At 35.9% G+C, this 18,272-nt stretch overlaps 1 protein-coding gene across 3 annotated transcripts in view; it reads left to right on the top strand.

The window, feature by feature from the left end:
* Positions 1–16,710, top strand: part of CDC42BPB (CDC42 binding protein kinase beta) — a 105,542-nt gene extending 88,832 nt beyond the window's left edge. For all 3 annotated transcript variants that reach the window (XM_070942098.1, XM_070942089.1, XM_070942079.1), the window contains 9 exons: positions 437–499; positions 5,937–6,533; positions 7,923–8,020; positions 8,126–8,210; positions 8,878–8,998; positions 9,090–9,207; positions 11,765–11,870; positions 11,955–12,025; positions 14,910–16,710. In XM_070942098.1, coding sequence (XP_070798199.1) covers positions 437–499; positions 5,937–6,533; positions 7,923–8,020; positions 8,126–8,210; positions 8,878–8,998; positions 9,090–9,207; positions 11,765–11,870; positions 11,955–12,025; positions 14,910–15,041 — 1,391 coding nt within the window. In that variant the 3' untranslated portion in view covers positions 15,042–16,710. The remainder of the gene's footprint in view (positions 1–436; positions 500–5,936; positions 6,534–7,922; positions 8,021–8,125; positions 8,211–8,877; positions 8,999–9,089; positions 9,208–11,764; positions 11,871–11,954; positions 12,026–14,909) is intronic.
* The last annotated feature ends 1,562 nt before the right edge of the window (positions 16,711–18,272 follow it).

Genomic DNA, 18,272 nt, shown 5'->3' with positions numbered 1-18,272 from the left:
TATCGGGAGGCAACTGGATTTTCTTGTTTTTCTTTGAAGATGTTTCGCTACTTATCCAAGAACCTTCTTCCGCGGAACATCTTCAAAGAAAAATAAGAAAGTGTAGTTGCTCTTGATAAAGCATCTTTGGGATAACCATGACCTGGATGACTGAGAATCTCCATAGACAGTCTCCTCCAAAGTTCTCCTTTGCTATACCTACTTTCCTATGAGCAAGCTTTATTAAATTCTGTGGACTTTTCATTTGCTTAGACTTGGATTGAATTACATTATTATTGAGGTCTGATATTTGATACCACAAAATGGTATCCAGTGCAGTTCTTTTAGCATATGCATATTTCATCTATCAAATGGACGCTTTCTGTAAAAGAGTAGAAACCAGGGTTAGAATGAATATTTATATTAATAATTATTTTTCTCACCTTGTTACGATTAGATCGAGATAGAATAGCAATTGGCTCAGATGAAGGTCTCTATGTCATAGAGGTCACCCGTGATGGTAAGTAAATCCTTGATTGCATTTAGCAGATATATATATGCCAAGGAATGAGTTCTATCAGTTAATTCTTGATTATTTGCAGTATTTCCTTATATAGAATTTGCTTGTCTGACAAGAGGTGAAAACTCAGAATACCGGCTTATTTAATGAACTGTTAAATGGTCATTTTCATGGGACATTTTGTTTTTTTAATTTTTATTAATATATTCTATGCACTAATACACAAATAAAATATACAATCCTGCCACCATGGTATAATATGATTACATTGTCCATAAGTATAAAATCATTCCTTTATACATACATATTTGCCACCATATATATATACATCATCATATATCTATTCTATCCCACCTTTTCTGGACCCAATTGTACCATACTTTCCAACTGTTATAAAATTCTGAATCTTTTTTACCATTGATCAATCTAGTTAATCTATCTGATTCCGCACACTCATTAATTTTATATATTATTTTCAAATCTATCGGTAAGTATTGATTTTTCCACTCCTGCGCATACGCTAATCTTGCTGCAGTGATAATGTGAATCAACAAGAACCATATATCTGATTTAATATTCAAAGGTTTTGCCCCCAATAGGAAAATCTCAGGTCTTAGTTCCAAATTAATCTGTGTAATTTCCAAAATCCATTGCCGTATTTTTTTCCAATATTTAACCGCCTGCGGGCAGGTCCACCATTGGTGAAAATAGGTTCCATTGCTGTAACCGCACTTCCAACAGCAGGCAGATGTCCCGGGAAACATTTTAGCTAATCTCGCCGGGGGGAGATGCCACCGGTAGACCATTTTATATATGTTTTCTTTATATGAGGAGGCCATGGTTAATTTCATATTTTTCAACCAAATCTGTTCCCATTGCTGGAAGTCAAGGGGATATCCAAAATTTCGCCCCCATGCTATCATACAATCCTTCACTACATCCTGTCCTATCTGCAGAGACAATAAATATGCATAACATTTAGATAATATCCCTTTCCCTCCTTCTAATAAGATCTTATCCAATTCTTGTCTTTTACGGTAGATTCCTTCACTATGTAAATCTTTTTTATACCTGGAGTGCACTTGAGAATGGGACATTTTGGAAGACACAGCTCTTACCTTTCACAAAAGGCATTTGTTCATTTGACAGCAAATGCATATTCATAGAGGCTAATCTGGTTTGTTCACTACTACGCCCTAATTAGCTGATAAGCTACTTTTGTACCTTGCTTGGAAAAAAAGAACCTGGGCACTAAGCTGTATCTCTTGGTGATTTGTCTTTTGACATAATAAAATTCATCACAGAAGTACCCTTTGGAATACTGTGGAAGTTTTAGGTAATCTAGAATAAACAGCTTTTCAAATCCAGTCTTTTATCTTTACACAAATAATCATACATTCTTCTCTTCCTCTCTTGCCCCCCCCCCCAAATTCCTCTTTCCATAAGTTCAGTTGCAGGGGGGAAAAGCACACAATTTTGGAGCATGGCCACAAAGTGGCACCAGAACCAATGAATATTAAATAACTTTGCTGAGATAGTTTGGTGATACAGAAAGAATGAATGTGAATTGAATTGCAAACAATTGTATGAAGGGAAAGTGAATGGGGTGAAGGAAAAGGAAAAACCAAAGAAATTACAGTAAGAGAAAACTGATCAGATCCTCATAAAGAGGTTATAAGTTTAACAATCAGAAATGTAATGTTATGATGAAAGCAAGGATGGAAGCAACTTTAAGAAACTTAAAGAAGCAAAATACATGGACATACAGTCCATACATGGACTTCAAGTACTATGCTGGCTGGGAAATTCTAGAACCTATATGTGATATATGATTGATATGATATGATATGATATGATATGATATGATATGATATGATATGATATATATATATATATATATGTTTTTCCTCTAGTCAGGTTTTTCCTACGTAACCAAGGTTTTTCTGCAGCCCTAGCTCAGTGGAATCACATCCACTCGATTCTGGGCTTTTTTTTCTTTCTGGCAGCCAGCAAGTTCTTGCTGCCAGGTGAGAGACTTGCTGACTGCGAGACTGAGAGACTGCAAGAACTTGCTGGCTGCCAGAAAGAAAAAAAGCCCAGAATCGAGTGGATGTGATTCCACTGAGCTAGGGCTGCAGAAAAACCTTGGTTACGTAGGAAAAACCTGGCTAGAGGAAAAACACACATAAATCCTACGAAGAAGTAAGAAAATATATATATAGAAAATATATATATAGAATATATATATAACCCTGAAGATGACAGGGTTGTGAGCCTGTCGAAACGTTGCTTTAAGAAAAACTTTTAAAGTCACTGGTAGGATTTTAGCTGAGGTTTTAAAGTACCTTGCAGAGTGCTCTGTAAGGATTTTTAGAAGATTTTAAGCTGGGATTTTAACCAGGATTTTAAATATTTTAACCAACTTATTTACAATGACGCGGGAAAACACCCGAGATTTTAATTTTTTGCATATATATATATCCATCCATCCTACTCTTTTTCTTATTTCATGTTGGTATTTATTATTCCTCTTCTTCACTTGCATAATGTTTAGCTTATCCTGAATAGGAATAGTTTGAGAGTGGATGGGTGGGTGTACACTTGTGTGTTACATGTGTGTATACAATATGTTAGGTTTGGAAATGAACTTGAGGGTGTAGATAGAACAAAACTGAGATGATAAATAGCTTCTCTGCCCCAGAAATTAATTTAGTTATATATTCTATAAACATCAGAACTTTCTGAATGCTTTCCAAAAACATGTGATTTTTGGCATGTTGGGCTAATCTGGTCTGGATTTGATTAGGACTTGTGGGAGCAAAATCAAATCTGTTTTATCTGGAAAGTAGGACACACTATCTAAAGCTAGAAAATGAAAAGTAGGAAAGCTAGCCATTTGAGCATGGGAAGCATTCCCAAACTATAAAAACTGTCTCCATCAAGTTGAACTTGGCTCCTGATGACTAGATAGATATGCCAAATGTTCCCCCCCCCCCAACTTGGCAATAGTTTGTTATTGCCCTTTTCAAATATATATTTTCAACTTCGCAAACTAGCCTAAAGCCATGGGTTTCTGATGTAGTCTCCCATCCAGATCTATTCCTCATTAGCTTTTTTTTTTTTTTTTTTTTTTTTTTTTGGCAATCTGGCAAACTAATTAGTACAAAATCATCCAAGACAGAGTACATCTCCATTTCCTGTTATTCTGTCTACTGATCAAAACATTTTGGTAATGTCTTCATGAAACCCATTTTATTAGTGTTTGGGCGCTTTCCTCTGTATTAAAAAAGGCAAGAAATAGAGAATTAAAAAATAATTCATATGTATTCATGCTGTATAGCTATAAATCCTCAAGTAACCCAACCAGGCAGATTCACAATAATATTAATTTGCAAGATAGTATGTGAGAGTAAAGAGGAAATATCATTCATTTTTATTCTTTCTAATCCAAAAGAATGTTGGAAAGGAATTATGTCATTTGCTTCATCCTTTTTCTCCTTCCTCCTAGTCACATAAGTGGAGCTAGTATTATTAAGGGGTTAGAAAGAATTCCAGAAGCTGTGTTTTGCATGCTTTCTCTACCTTGTTTGTATTTACATCAGTTGCCGAATAGCAAATAGCCTTCAGGGGCTATTCGTTTAAAGCAGTTTTTCTTGGCTACTCTGGAGGTTTTTTAAGGCATGTCCAAGCACTACAGCGCAGGAATCCTGCTACTATGTCATCCAGTTCCACGAACCTCAGAAGCTAATGCCTCAGAATAATTATGACTTTTGGAAGGACTCCAAATATTAGCAGTAATGTTTAATACCCTGTAACTTGGATGTAATGTATTTGTATAATTGAAATAATTCTATCCATCAACTAAATTTTCCCTTTTTACTCTTCTTTATCGAAAATTCATTTCTGATTTCCAGAACAATATTTCTGTTTCTATGCTTGTATTTATTATGCTGAACATGGGGAAGAGACTTTTATGATTTGTTAACTAATTTCTAGAAAGGGGCTCTCTTGAGTTTACAGGACAGAAGCAGATATGAGAATCTGTTTTTCTTGAGACTTTTGATCCATTACATTCTGCAAGTATGCGTGATTTTCATATGGCCAATTTTAAGAGTTATGCATGGTATAGGTTTCATACCTAGACACATTTTGCACAATGCCAAAAGAAGTAATGGTGTAATTCTTTGAATCACGATTTCTAGAGAATTATTGATAGTTAAATATAAATTATATCATGTTTCTCTGTACCAAAGAAAAGAAGATTATTCAAATAGGCATGCTTTACACTTTCCATGCTTCTCTATTGTAATATCTTTGTACAGAAGTACCTTTGAAGACAGTTCGGAAGCTTTAGCTAATATACCTGCCAGACTTTTGACAGCATATTTAAAAAAATACTTATCCTAAAATACCTGCAGCAGAAGCCATTTGGTTTCTGAGCCCAATTCAAAGGGTTTTTACCTGATGTTTAAATACCTGACTACCCATGTATAACCCCAGCTATTGGAACTCAGAATCTTCTGATTCTCTAGGGAAATTAAGCTTTCCAGTAAAGAGGGCCTTTTCAGTAGAATTACTCACATTCTGGAACCTTCTCCATAACAGAGAAGGAGCAAAAGATAGAAAAATACATACAATCTTAGCATAGCCTTCTAAATATCTTAAAAGCTAACTTTTTCTGAACATTTACAATTTATTTATTTATTTTATTTTATTTATTTTATTAGTCATATTTCTATGCCGCCCACTCTCAGAGGACTCTGGGCGGCTTACACCAAAGACAGTATACTAGATAGCATATTGCCCCCAACAATCTGGGTCCTCATTTTTCCCACCTCTGAAGGATGGAAGGCTGAGTCAACCTTGAGCCGGTGAAATTTTATCCGCTGATCTGCTGAACTAGCAGTCAGCTGAAGTAGCTGCAGTACTGCACTCTAACCACTGCGCCACCTCATTACTCCTCTTATTTTTGCTTGTCCATTGCACTTTAGTTTTGATTTTATTTGTACTGTTTCAAAATTCTGTATGAATAACAATTGTTATCTTTTCCTAGTATTTGTTCCTACTCCTCTCCTGGGCAGTGTGAAGGTTTCTATTGATAAAATGATTGGGAAATGAGATTTTGTGTCATGGATCCTTTTTTTCAGCAAACAATCCATAATTGCTTAGATTTTCATTTTCAGGATAAACTTGCAGCTCCATATGTGTTTAAAATGAAACATTTTGCTCCTGCTATGATAAAACTGTGTGGCTTTGTTATTGATTGATTGATTGACTGTTGTTTTGATGCAGTTGTTCAAATTCACAATGAGATTTGTGCTGGTGAAACTATGTCTTTGTTACAGCAAAAGATTACATATTTCTCAAACAATTACATTGTTAACATATCATGGCTCAACACATACATGTTCTTATGTGCATCTGTTATTTTCCCTAGTGATTGTTCGAGCTGCTGATTGCAAGAAAGTCTACCAGATAGAGCTTGTTCCCAAAGAGAAAATAATTGTTCTCATTTGTGGTCGGAATCATCATGTTCACTTGTATCCTTGGTCTTCCCTGGATGGATCAGAAAGCAGCTTTGATGTCAAACTTCCTGAAACAAAAGGCTGCCAGTTCATTACAACTGGAGTGCTGAAGAAGAGTTCCTTACCAAGTTTGTTTGTGGCCGTTAAGCGACAGATTCTCTGCTATGAGATTCACAGAACTAAACCTTTCCATAAAAAGTTCAATGAAATCCAAGCTCCTGGCCATGTACAATGGATGGCAGTATTCAGAGACAGGCTTTGTGTTGGCTACCCATCCGGTTTCTCTTTATTGAACATCCAAGGAGATGGACAGTCTATAAGCCTGATAAATCCCACTGATTCTTCACTTGCATTCCTCTCGCAACAGTCTTTTGATACCCTTTGTGCTGTGGAGCTCAGCAATGAGGAATACCTACTCTGCTTCAGCCTGTTGGGAGTATACGTTGATGCACAAGGTCGAAGGTCACGCATGCAGGAACTAATGTGGCCCGCGACTCCCGTTGCGTGTAGTATGTATATGTTTTTCTGTTCCTGTATCTTTGATTGCTTTACTTCAATTTGTGAACAACTGATAGGCCCAATAGCCGATTTGACTCAGCGTGGTACCTAATTTACATGCTCTCTAAGCTTGCTTCCAGATTTTGAAGAAGAAACTATTTAAGAATTACAGAAATAGTGATTTGATTCAACCCTTTTTCTTGTTGCCTGCCAGTAGTATAAGCCATGCTTCACTCTATTTATTGCTTAGTGTGGTATATGAGCCTAGTCTTAGTGTGAAATCAGCCACTTCAGAGTCCTAAGAAAAAGCAGGTTCCTCCTACAACTTTGCTTTTAGTAATATAGACAGAAAGTTACTCACCTTACTTTTATTACTCACTGTACTGTATGAATTTGTGACCCTGGTGTGGTTGGTGCAAAGAGGGAGTTCCCTCTTCCCTAGCCCTCTTTTTTTGTGTGGTGGTGGAAGGGTTTTGCTGATGTTAAATGCTACTCTGTGGTTCTTCTGGTGACGCTTGCTTTCATCTGGGGTTGCTTTTAACTCTTGCTATTTTGCTTTGCCCTCCATCAAAATTGGAGATAATATTAATCAGCCTGCAAATACTTGAATACTCAAATTAAAATGGCTGCCCTTCATCCCAGCCAGAATATATGAATCCATTGCAAGAGAAGCCCTTAAAGATATGTATGAAATCTACTGTTACAAAATAAGGGAAAGGTGATTTGGTATGATATTCAAAAGGAAATGCCATCCTTTTATTAAACTGAAAGGTTTTTGCTGGTAAATTGAAATCTAACCACTGAATGGGAAATGCTTCAGTTAATGTGCTATCAAAAATGCTATCTATGGGAAGTTCTGTGTTTAGAGCAAGTTTTCCTTTTGAGTATCAGATAGAAATATGAGATAATTGTATGGCCACAGGAGTTGCTTTTTTTTAATGAGCATAACTAGCTTTCTAGAGTGATTGAATATCAGGCAGAAGTTTATGATGTAAAACCTTCTGAAAACATAGTAAGTAAACACCATTATTTATTAGACCTATTTGATCCCCTGTTATATATTCAAAATGAATGTTTAAATATGGAAGTTTCAGTATTTGATTAAACTTGAAGGTACGATATAAATTAAGTAAGTATATAAATGTAATATTTCTTTTGTATAAAGTGCTAGCTATTGGGCCAGAATTTTGACTTTATCTGTTTCTTTCAAAATTCAAGTGCCCACCTGCAGTCAAAAATGGAGTAGCTCCAGCAAGGATTTTCGATGCTCATGAAAATTTTGCATAAGATACTGTTCTCCAGTATTAATCAGCTTGAGAAACAGCAGCGGTAAACACTGAGGTGCTCAGTTTTATCTCAAATATACGGACCATAAGAGATTTTGGTTTTTTTCTCTCTAGGTTGCAATCCATCCTATTTAACCGTGTACAGTGAATATGGGGTTGATGTTTTTGATGTTAACACTATGGAATGGGTCCAAACTATTGGTTTAAGAAAGGTTAGTATCTTGAGTGTAGAGTAAAATGTGCTTTATAATTTTCTGAAAACTTTATTGCATTGTACTGAAGTCTAAAAAGCTTCTCTCACTTTGCCTTGATAACAGATCCGACCTCTAAATGTTAATGGCACATTGAATCTCCTTAGCTGTGAACCTCCTCGGTTAATTTATTTCAAGAACAAGTTCTCAGGTTGGTAGACGGGTGGAGAGGGGCTTATTCTCGTTGAATTTTGGGGAGTCTAATTTTAATTTAGTATATTGTACCTATTTATATTTTAGTTTTTATCATGACTTGAACGTAGCATGACAAGGAAAAGACTAAAATAAAGTGGCTTTTATTTAAAAAAAATAGATAGTAGGATTTACTCTCTTTTTTTTAGTGCTTCACTAAAAATATTAGGCATCTATTAAGGTTTTAAAATATTAACACTATTTTATTTTAATTGTATTATTTAATTTATTTTAATTGTATTGACTTAATTAGCTAAAAGGAGATGGTTGTATTTGTGTAAATAAGACTATGGGTCAATTAGGCTGGTATTGTCATGATTAGTGGCATATGATGGAGACACTCCCCAGCCCTTACCTGAAGGTATCAGAAACCAAGGAGTAGAAACTCTTCTGTAAAATGACTGAATTAAGTCTCTTATTCGCACAGCCCTTTATGGAAAACATTACTAAAATTAAAGTATGCACATCTTGCAGTCAAGTAACAGTTCTAGAAAGCAATCTGTGATTTATGTGTAATGGGGCTATGCAGATCTAGAGATCTCCACAATATAATAGATGAAAATCTGGAGAGCAGCCTGTAGGAGATTGTATCTTAGCTATGTAATTGCAGTATATATATTTTACAGGAGGAGCTGCTCTTAGTGTGCCAGAAACATCTGACAACAGCAAAAAGCAAATGCTCCGTACTAGAAGCAAAAGACGATTCGTCTTTAAAGTTCCTGAAGAAGAAAGATTACAACAAAGACGGTAAGGCTTGCCTACTTTTGTCACAACCTGGGTGGAAAGGGAATCTTTCCCATGCTGAAAAGTCATTATTTGATATCCTTTGTTCATTCAGAGAGATGCTCCGAGACCCCGAGCTCAGATCCAGAATGATTTCCAACCCCACCAATTTCAACCATGTGGCTCATATGGGACCAGGAGATGGAATGCAAGTGCTCATGGATCTGCCATTGGTAAAACAACCCCCCAAAAAATGTTCCTAGGGAAAGCCTTCGCTCGGCTGGTTTGCCAGAGGACAAGTTGGCCAGCAGTTTTGCAGTCAAAACAGGGATACTGTTTGTTTTCTGAGGGGTAATTGAAATCATTAAGCAGGCCTAAGGTGGTTCCTATAAAGAATTTAGAGGTTGGCTGGAATTCAGTCTCTTACACTTGGTTGTATTAGTGATTCTGGTTATTTATCAGCTGTTTGTGTTTTAATTTTTTTAAAATCTTTGTTACTTTTCATTTAATTCTTTTAATTTATTTTAATAGTATGCTACTCAGAGGTCACACATAAATGGGCAGCCTTATACAAGTAGCCCTCAACTTACAGTCATTTGTTTAGTGACCGCTCGAAGTTACAAAGGCACTGAAAAAAAGTGATTTATGATAATTTTTTCACATTGCTGTTGCTGTAGCTCCATGCTCATGTGATCAAATTTTGGGCACTTGGCAACTGGCATGTATTTTACGAAGTTGCATTGTCCCGGGATCATACATCACCCTTTGTAACCTTCCTAGGCAGCTTCTCACAAGAAAATTTTTTTTTGGGGGGGGGGGGGGGGGCTGGATTCCTTTAACAACTGCCTTGCTTAGCAATGGAAATGTTGGGCTTAATTGTGGTCATAAGTTGAGGACTACCTGTGCATTGAATAAATAAATAAATACTCCTTTCACCATGTCTATGGAGATTCTCAGTCATCCCAGTCATGGTTGTCCCAAAGGTGCTTTTTTCCTTTTCAAGAAGCAACTGGACTTTCTGGTTTTTCTTTGAAGATGTTTCCCTTCTCATTCAAGAAGCTTCTCCATTCTTCTGACTGGATGGTGGGCAATGGAAGGATTTATACTCCTTGCAGACAGCTGGTCATTTGCATTATTTTAGAGAGTTGTTGAGGCCACCTGGAGGTTTATCTGTGTCATCAGGGTCACCTGAGTGGCGTAAATGGGTGTGGAGTCTTCTTGGTACTGTTGAAAAGACTGTGTTATAGATTGGAGATAGATGTTATCATATCCCCCCTCTCAGGTGACCTTGATGACACAGATAAACCTCCAGGTCTTTGAACGTCTTCAAAGAAAAACCAGAAAGTCCAGTTGCCTCTTGGGGAAAAAAAAAAAGCACCTTTGGGACGTCCTTTCACAATTTGTTAGCTATTTCAATCCAAAATCTCTTCTACCATTGACATCTTTTCCAACACTCCTATGGTCACAGACTAGACACTAATCAAAAAAATACAAAGGATCCCATTAGTTAATAGGCCTGACTGAAGGCAGAGGAAAAGAGAAGGGAGAATCCAAACCCAACCCTTGGCCTTCATTCTGGGGTGGGCATATGGGAAATGACATCTTAATAGTCCCTGTAACGCTGTTTTGAGAGCTGTTGCCAGGAACTCACAAGGACATGGAAAATGAAGTAAATTGCCAGGCATATGATAGTGTTTCTGAATAACTCTTCTTTCCTCCTTCCTTTTCTTGTTTCTTTTGTCTAAAATAATAGAAGGAATTTCCTTCCCCCTCATCCTCCCGACATTCTGCTCTGATATCATCTCCAACAGGCTTTGAGCACGTCTATCACATGAGCCCTATCTCTGCTGATCTCTTTCTCCAGAGTGACCATTCCTCCTCAGTGCTTTCCTCCTCTTCCTGCCCCTCCTCTGCTTCTATAGCAAGGGTAGGAGCAGCTCTTTAGGAACTGAAGTGGATGATCGTGTACATTAGACCTCTCAGCTGGCTAACCTCTGTGTGAATAAGCTTGTGCTTTCCTGCCCTGAGTTCCGCAGTTAAAACAGCAGGCTGTCAGTGCAAAATCTAAAATCCCGTCTTCTCTAATAGGCTAATAATCTAGGATAAGAGAGTAACCATCCTTCCAGTGGCAGGAGGCAAAGAGAAAGCTTATTGGATAATACTCAATATTTGTTTCATTGCAACCAAACTGCCAGCATTTACTATCATAGCTGCCAAATGCAGCAAAAGTAAAAGGCAAATCATGTTCCCATTTTATTATTTGGAAAGCCTAGAGGCATAATTTGCAATCAAATTCTGTTCCTTATGCTGTATAATATCAGACTGTAATAGCACACTGGCAAAATCAATAAGATCACACAATTAATAGAATGTCACCAAATCCAAAATAAGGCATTAAGTTATAACTTTGGCTATGCATTAGCTTTCAAGGGGGAAATAAAGCTATAAAGCAAAAGATAATTTGATGTGGCTCATTCAAACAGACTTATTTTTCTAATAACTTTTGTAAAATGTCTCCAGCTGCTGGAAAGAACTGAGATTTAAATACTGACATTTACTTGCTTTTTGGGGTGGAATGGCTAAATTTATCCCCTCGCTGATTCCTTGAGCAACATGCTTCGCTTTATATGATTCTCGGTAGTGAAGATGAAACAGATTTGTAAAAAAAAAAAAAAAGAGCTTCTTACACTGATTTCAGGTTTTAAATATTTTAAAAGGCTCTGTATTTAAAAAAAGAAACTTAAGTTGAAAATATCCATCTAATTGAGTTTGGTTACATTTCTGCTACAGACTGGTATACCTTCTTCACAAGATGAGAAGGTTTGTCCTCCAACAAGCAACATTTCACGCCAAGCACCTCACAGAAATAAAAGCTACATTTCATGGCCATCTTCAAGTAAGAGTTGAAGTAGATCTCTTTCAAAGCTATAAGCTTCATAAGCTTCTCTAGGAGAGATTCTCAAACACCTTTGCTTTGCAGGTGGCAGCGACCAGGGAGCAGCCATGCCCTTGCGAAGTATGTCTGATCCAGATCAGGAGTTTGACAAAGAGGTGAGATAAATCTCTATATCCTCACAGGTTTTCAAATAGTGAGGCGGATTTAGATAAATGGTTGATACACTAGAGCAGGAGTTTTCAACCTTGGCAATTTTAAGACTTGTGGACCTCTTTTTTTCTCTGCTCTCTCCTCATTGGAAGTTGAATCAGCTTTTCTGTTTTCTGTAATAGGGAACAGTTGGTTTCCCTCTACCAAGAGAATGTTCAGAGATACATACTTTTTGTAACGTGGTATATAGCTTCCTCCGCATATATTTTAGCTGTCCTTTTGGATGTTACGCATCTGTCACCAGAAATTCTTAATAGGCTTGGTTTTACCCTGTTTCCCCTAAAATAAGACATCCCCTGATAACAAGCCCAGTCGGGCTTTTGAGCGCATGCGTTCAATTGTTTCCTGATTGCTTATTTGTACCCCATGGCTATCATTAAGTGCTGTACCTTATGATTCTTGATGAACATATCTTTTCTTTTATGTACACTGAGAGCATATGCACCAAGATAAATTCCTTGTGTGTCCAATCACACTTGGCCAATAAAAAATTCTATTCTATTCTATAAGCCCTCCTCAAAAATATTTAAATGCATGCGCAGCTGGTCCCCACCATTTCCTCTGGTTAGGGTTAGGGAGACAGAGCTGGAAATCAGGTAAGATGGCAAGAGGAGCCCCATCTTGCTCCACACGCCCCAAAGTAATAAGACATCCCCAAAAATAAGGCCAAACAATTATTTCGGGGTTCAAAAAAATATAAGACAGGATCTTATTTTCGGGGAAACACAGTACTGGTTCATGTATTTTGCTATATATGGAATCAAGTGAATGAATTGAAGGATTCCAATCTGGTTTCCTCAATTTATTCCCTACACTATTAGGCAGCATTTAAAAAAAAATCTAGCTATCTGTTGCTTCAATTAAAAAGGCATCTCTAGATGACATACAAATTAGGATTAAAGAGACCAAATAATATCCAATGATACATTGGGGAAAAAACAAAGTGAGTTCATATGAGATTTTGTACTTGAATCAATGTGGGGGCTTGTATGTATGCTTATATAGAAAGAACAGTATATGGATTGTACTCTATGGATTGTTGCCTTATTACAGCATTTGTCTGAACAACTGCATTAGATACAGTGTTTACAACCACAGCACAATCTTGACAAGTATATCTTCAAGCAGTGTAGCCATTTAATCTGTTGTCTAAATAAATTCTTCTTTTCCCAATTAAACTGGCTGACACTATAACGCATCTGCTATGAAGCTAAACATTATGAATAATTAACTGCATTCTAAAATATCAGAAAATTGTCCAAGGAAGGACAGTGCTTTGAATGCCTGCTATCAGCAGGATATCTCACAAAAGAGCTATGGATGCAAAGGAAGAGCTGTGGATATATTTAACTGCTTCATAAATCTCTAATTCTTTTTTGTACCACTTAATAATAAAAAAGATCATCGGTCAATTTTATCTTTACAGTCTGTTCTCAAACTAAGTATGGTGGAATTCTGCCCTGAGGAAATTATACAATTGCATATTTGGCTTAGTTTGGCCATACATTTCTTGTTCAGCTATAGGTCAAACCAAATTCAGGATATAATTCCAACAGAATCTTTCTTTGCCTATCGCAAAAGAACATAAGAAAAGGAATGGATGGAAGGGAAATGAAGACCAAAAATTTAGATCCATCGTTTTGTGCAAAAACTGCATCTTGCTAAGCAAAATTAAAACTCTCCATGTGATTAGGAAACTGATCCCGATGGAGATAAGTTTGTAGTTTGTTATCCCATGAAATATTGTGAGCATGTGCAACACACAGGTTTGTGTGTAGTATAGATGTTACTTATCAGTATGACGAATATCCACAGTTTCTTTTTAGCGTTTTAGAAGGCTGTATTTATGATTATACATCTATTGCCCTGGAAATGCCCACTGTATATTGACATAGGTTCTGGCTAACTTACTACTTTCTTTCATTGAAAGGATGTTAGTGAAGAACAGTGGACATCTGCCCATGACTTTAGGGTTTTGAGGTTCAGTAGTTTAGTCGTTTTAGTAAAATTACTACTAAAATACATTAATCCTAATGCTTCCTAATTTGGTAAATGAAACATCAGCAAAAAATAACCCCACCAAGCTCAAAAAATCAGCAAGGACCCCCACAGTTCAAATCTTGAGCTAAAATATTCTCTTATCGGTACTAAAATATCTGAAGTTGCCTGATGAGACTATGTCAGGATCTTAAGAATTTTGTATTTTCGAAGGCCAAAATCTCCTATAACTTAAAGTTATTGGGGAATATTCTGTTATAGAGAAGGCTATTCATAAAATAGTTCTGTGAACAAATTCATGGATACCTATAAATGTACCGATACATTCTCCTCTCAAATTTAATTTGTTTGATTTTAATATTTTTGCTTTTGTGAACTGCAAGTTTCTTTTTAGAACATTTGATTGCTCCTATTGGCTTCTGAGGCCGTCTGGACTCCGTTCTTCTGATTAGTAGTGATTTAAACAGAGCTATTAATCAGTGTAATCAATGACAGAATATCATTTATTTAAATAAAAAAAGCAAAAAGAAACATGAGAAGAAAGATACAAACAGAAATTTTGTAAGAATATAAGAATATAGGTGAGGGTTTAAGTTAAAGACTTAGGAGAAAATATTATTTTGAAGAGGAAATTGGAGGAAAAATAAATCTACACTATTTTTAGACTTCTGAGGGCACATAATAGGGTGGGAGATGTTAGATGAGGAGGAGAAGGATTCCTTTCAGGGGCAGTTGGCTGGGCCTCTCCTTTTGTTAGATTCATCTTTGCAGTTCTTGGTCTAGAAATAGAATGTGACTGGAAGATATTGTTTTTCTGTTCCTTTTTAACAGCCTGATTCGGATTCTACCAAACACTCAACTCCTTCCAACAGCTCTAACCCTAGCGGTCCCCCAAGTCCCAACTCTCCCCATAGGAATCAGCTGACACTAGATGGATTAGACCAATCAACCTGTGATGCATAACACTGCAGCTCTCTCCACTGTTTCTCCCATTTGGGATTGTCTGCTACGTCGTGGAGCATCAAAAGCAGGACATCTGTCTCCAACAACAGTGCCAAGACTGATGCTTAATTTTTAGCATTGCACAAAAGTAAATTCCTGTATCTAGATTGTAGATTTGAGGGCATAAAAAGGAGGCAAGAGATCTTTATTGCTATAGTAACTAAATTGTTTTTTTTAATGTAAACTGTTCACTCTTACACTCAAGGTGGATCCATTTCTGCACAGCTATGATACTCTCATGACATACAGTAAAGGCTACTGATAAAATCTTCATACTTAAGCTGAAAAAAAAGAGAGATGCTGATAGTTTTTACTACTATACAGTACCAGGAATATTATTTTTCTATAGGATAATGTAATATCTCATTATCAGCAAATTCTTTTTAGAAAAAAAAATGCAGACCTTTGCATACTATGAAGTAAAAGCAGCCTAGTTACATCCTTGGCTAAATATATTCTAAATATATTGTTTCTTTCTTTTTTCAAAATTTAGAAGGATGATAGGAAGTTGTAGGGCCATTTCAGCTTCAGTAGAATAAAACAGGAAAGTGAAAACAGAAGTTCTAGATTGTGGCCTTTTAACTTACTTAGCCATTACATATGTTCTCCGCTGTATAAATGTCTTTCTACTGAAATTTTAGTCATGTACATAAAGGACTTATCAGAAATGTTTTATCCTTACCCTACTTTTTTAATCTGATTAGCTAGGACAGGGCTTTTTTTAAAAAACAACATACTGTTGGAAAACAGATTTTACTGTTTTTCTCGCAGTTCATCTTCTCAAACCTTTTTGTAATTTCTCTTGGATTTTTTTTTTCAGAGTAAAAAGATAACACTACATTTTAAAAAGTTTTACTAGGCCAGCATTCTCTTGAGATTGCTCCCCGATGGCTGCTTGTATGAAGGGGTTGTGTAGTAATAAATCGCTTCTGATTTTTCTTGGTAACCAAAGTGGAAGCTTAGAAGGGTGTGTATATGAGGGTACCTCGTCTTTTTTCCCCCACTTCCCTTAATTCATTATATCCTCACCTGCATGATGATCCCAACCCCATGATTGCTCATTAAAAGTACTGAATATGTAGGGGAGGAAATGCACAGCACATTCCTGTATATTTTGCAGCAGTGACATATTACATGTATATTTAATCTCATGCTTCCATGTATTATACATTTAGTAACACTACCTACCCACCCATCCTAGTGATCATGTTTCATTTTAAAGCGTGTAATTAATTCTATGGCTGGCATATTCAGTTTGTCATTGTCACACTAGTGTGCCTTCTGTGCCAATTTGATGACAGTTGGATGTCAATTGTTTTAAAATCTGGTTTCTATGGGCTAATACTATACCAATGGCTAACACTTTCCTGAGACACTGTATAGGACATGCACTTATCCCTAGTTTAAACCAAGTGGTTCTAGTCAACATTTAATTCTGTTTCATTAAGTGTTTGACAATATTTGCTCTTTCTCAGATTCTTGATTAATAAAGCTCAGTTTGAGCTGGACACTACTGCTTTGGGGTTTTTTTCTGGTTTTTACTCTTTTTTTAAATGTATGTCTCAAGTCTTTGTAATTATTGAATTGTGAGAACATTTTTGAACAATCTACTTGTCAATAAAGCAGAAGAGGGATGTTTTAAAAAGTTTCTGGTTGTCCTGTCATTAATTATCATTCATTGTATGAATATACTGTGTATATACGTACAATGACAATAAACTTTACAATTAGATAAATGCGCATAATTCTTTGGAAAGCACTGTGACATGATTCTAATCTCTACAGAAATAGGGAAAAGAAATATCCTGCAGCATTCTCAGTTGGGGAAAGAGAAAAACTCCTACATAATCAGGTTTGTTGTTGCAAGAGCTTTTATCAACTTTTCCTCTTCAATCAGAAAAAAAAACCCAGCTATAGCAGCAGCTGAAATGGGAAGAATGCTGTGTTCCCTTTTCAGTTTGTCACAAAGGCAAACTTTGTTAATCTTTTCTTCCTTTTTTCTTCTGGCATCTGTTCTAGTCTATGCTGAATTACCAATTTAAATATATATATATATATATATATATATATATATATATATATATATATATATATATATATATATATATATATATATATATATATATATATATAAATTTATTAGGAATAACAGATGTTGGATGGGTTAATGTAACTGGCCCGCTTAAAGAGTGCCTGCTTTGACAACTTTTTGCTTTGTTTTTCTCAGGGCAGATGGAAAACTGTTTACTCATTTGAGAAAATTACAAGTCATTATAATATTGGCACAAGTTCTTTGCTTTACAAAAAAGATCTTTGTGGAGTACTGGATTTGTTATCTATTTTAATGGACAGCTTACTGCTTTTTCTCTGATTTAATAGACTATATGTTAAATGTATATTTTAAAAATGTACTAAGAGTAGAAGAATACTTACTAGTAAAATAGAGTTAAATTTAGATGTTAGTTATTTTGCATCTTGTGAAGAGGATTTCAGTCCAGCCCAGCTTATTTTAATAATAAATCCATTTGTTTTAGAGTGTTACAAGGTAGTTTGTTAAATGTGTTGTAAATATTCTAATGGCTTTTCTGGATTTTTGACAGTATGAACCACAGAATTTAATTACACATAACTTGTTTCAGGTAAAACAGAAGTCATAAAAGATTCCGCATAATTGAATACCTAGAATGAAATTGGGATGAAAGTGAAAATATGTGAAATGGCAGAGCACTTGAATTAGCCTGTCTTGTTTTATCTGAGGACACTGCTTAGTTGAGAACTGCCAATTTTCTGTACCATTTGGGAACACAGAATAGCTGGAGGATGGATTGGAGCCAATAGTTGGTAATGTTATCTCTTAAAAACAATTATCACTGAAATAGGATATTCCAGCAAACTGATAGTATATTTTCACCCAAAAAACAACCAAATCAAGACATTTAAAAAACCAAAGATATTATTTTTTAGCTCTAATACAGAAATTCAACTCAAATATGTTCCTACAACATATTTGAGTTGAATTTATCAACCTTTTTTTTTAAAAAAAAATCCTGAGTAGCAATGAGAATATTCAAATAAATTCAGTTTCTTAAAATTTTCACCATAAAGTTTTTAACTCATATAGGCTACAACATTGTGCATATTTTCTCACACATTGCTTATGCAAAAGACACTGGAAATGTCTTTTGCATAAGC

The sequence above is a fragment of the Pituophis catenifer genome, unplaced genomic scaffold (assembly GCF_029215685.1).
Source record: "Pituophis catenifer annectens isolate HBS135680 unplaced genomic scaffold, rPitCat1.0.hap2 SCAF_1, whole genome shotgun sequence".
Lineage (NCBI taxonomy): Eukaryota > Metazoa > Chordata > Lepidosauria > Squamata > Colubridae > Pituophis > Pituophis catenifer.
Note: the sequence above shows the minus strand (reverse complement) of the source record. Positions and strands in the feature narration are given on the sequence as shown.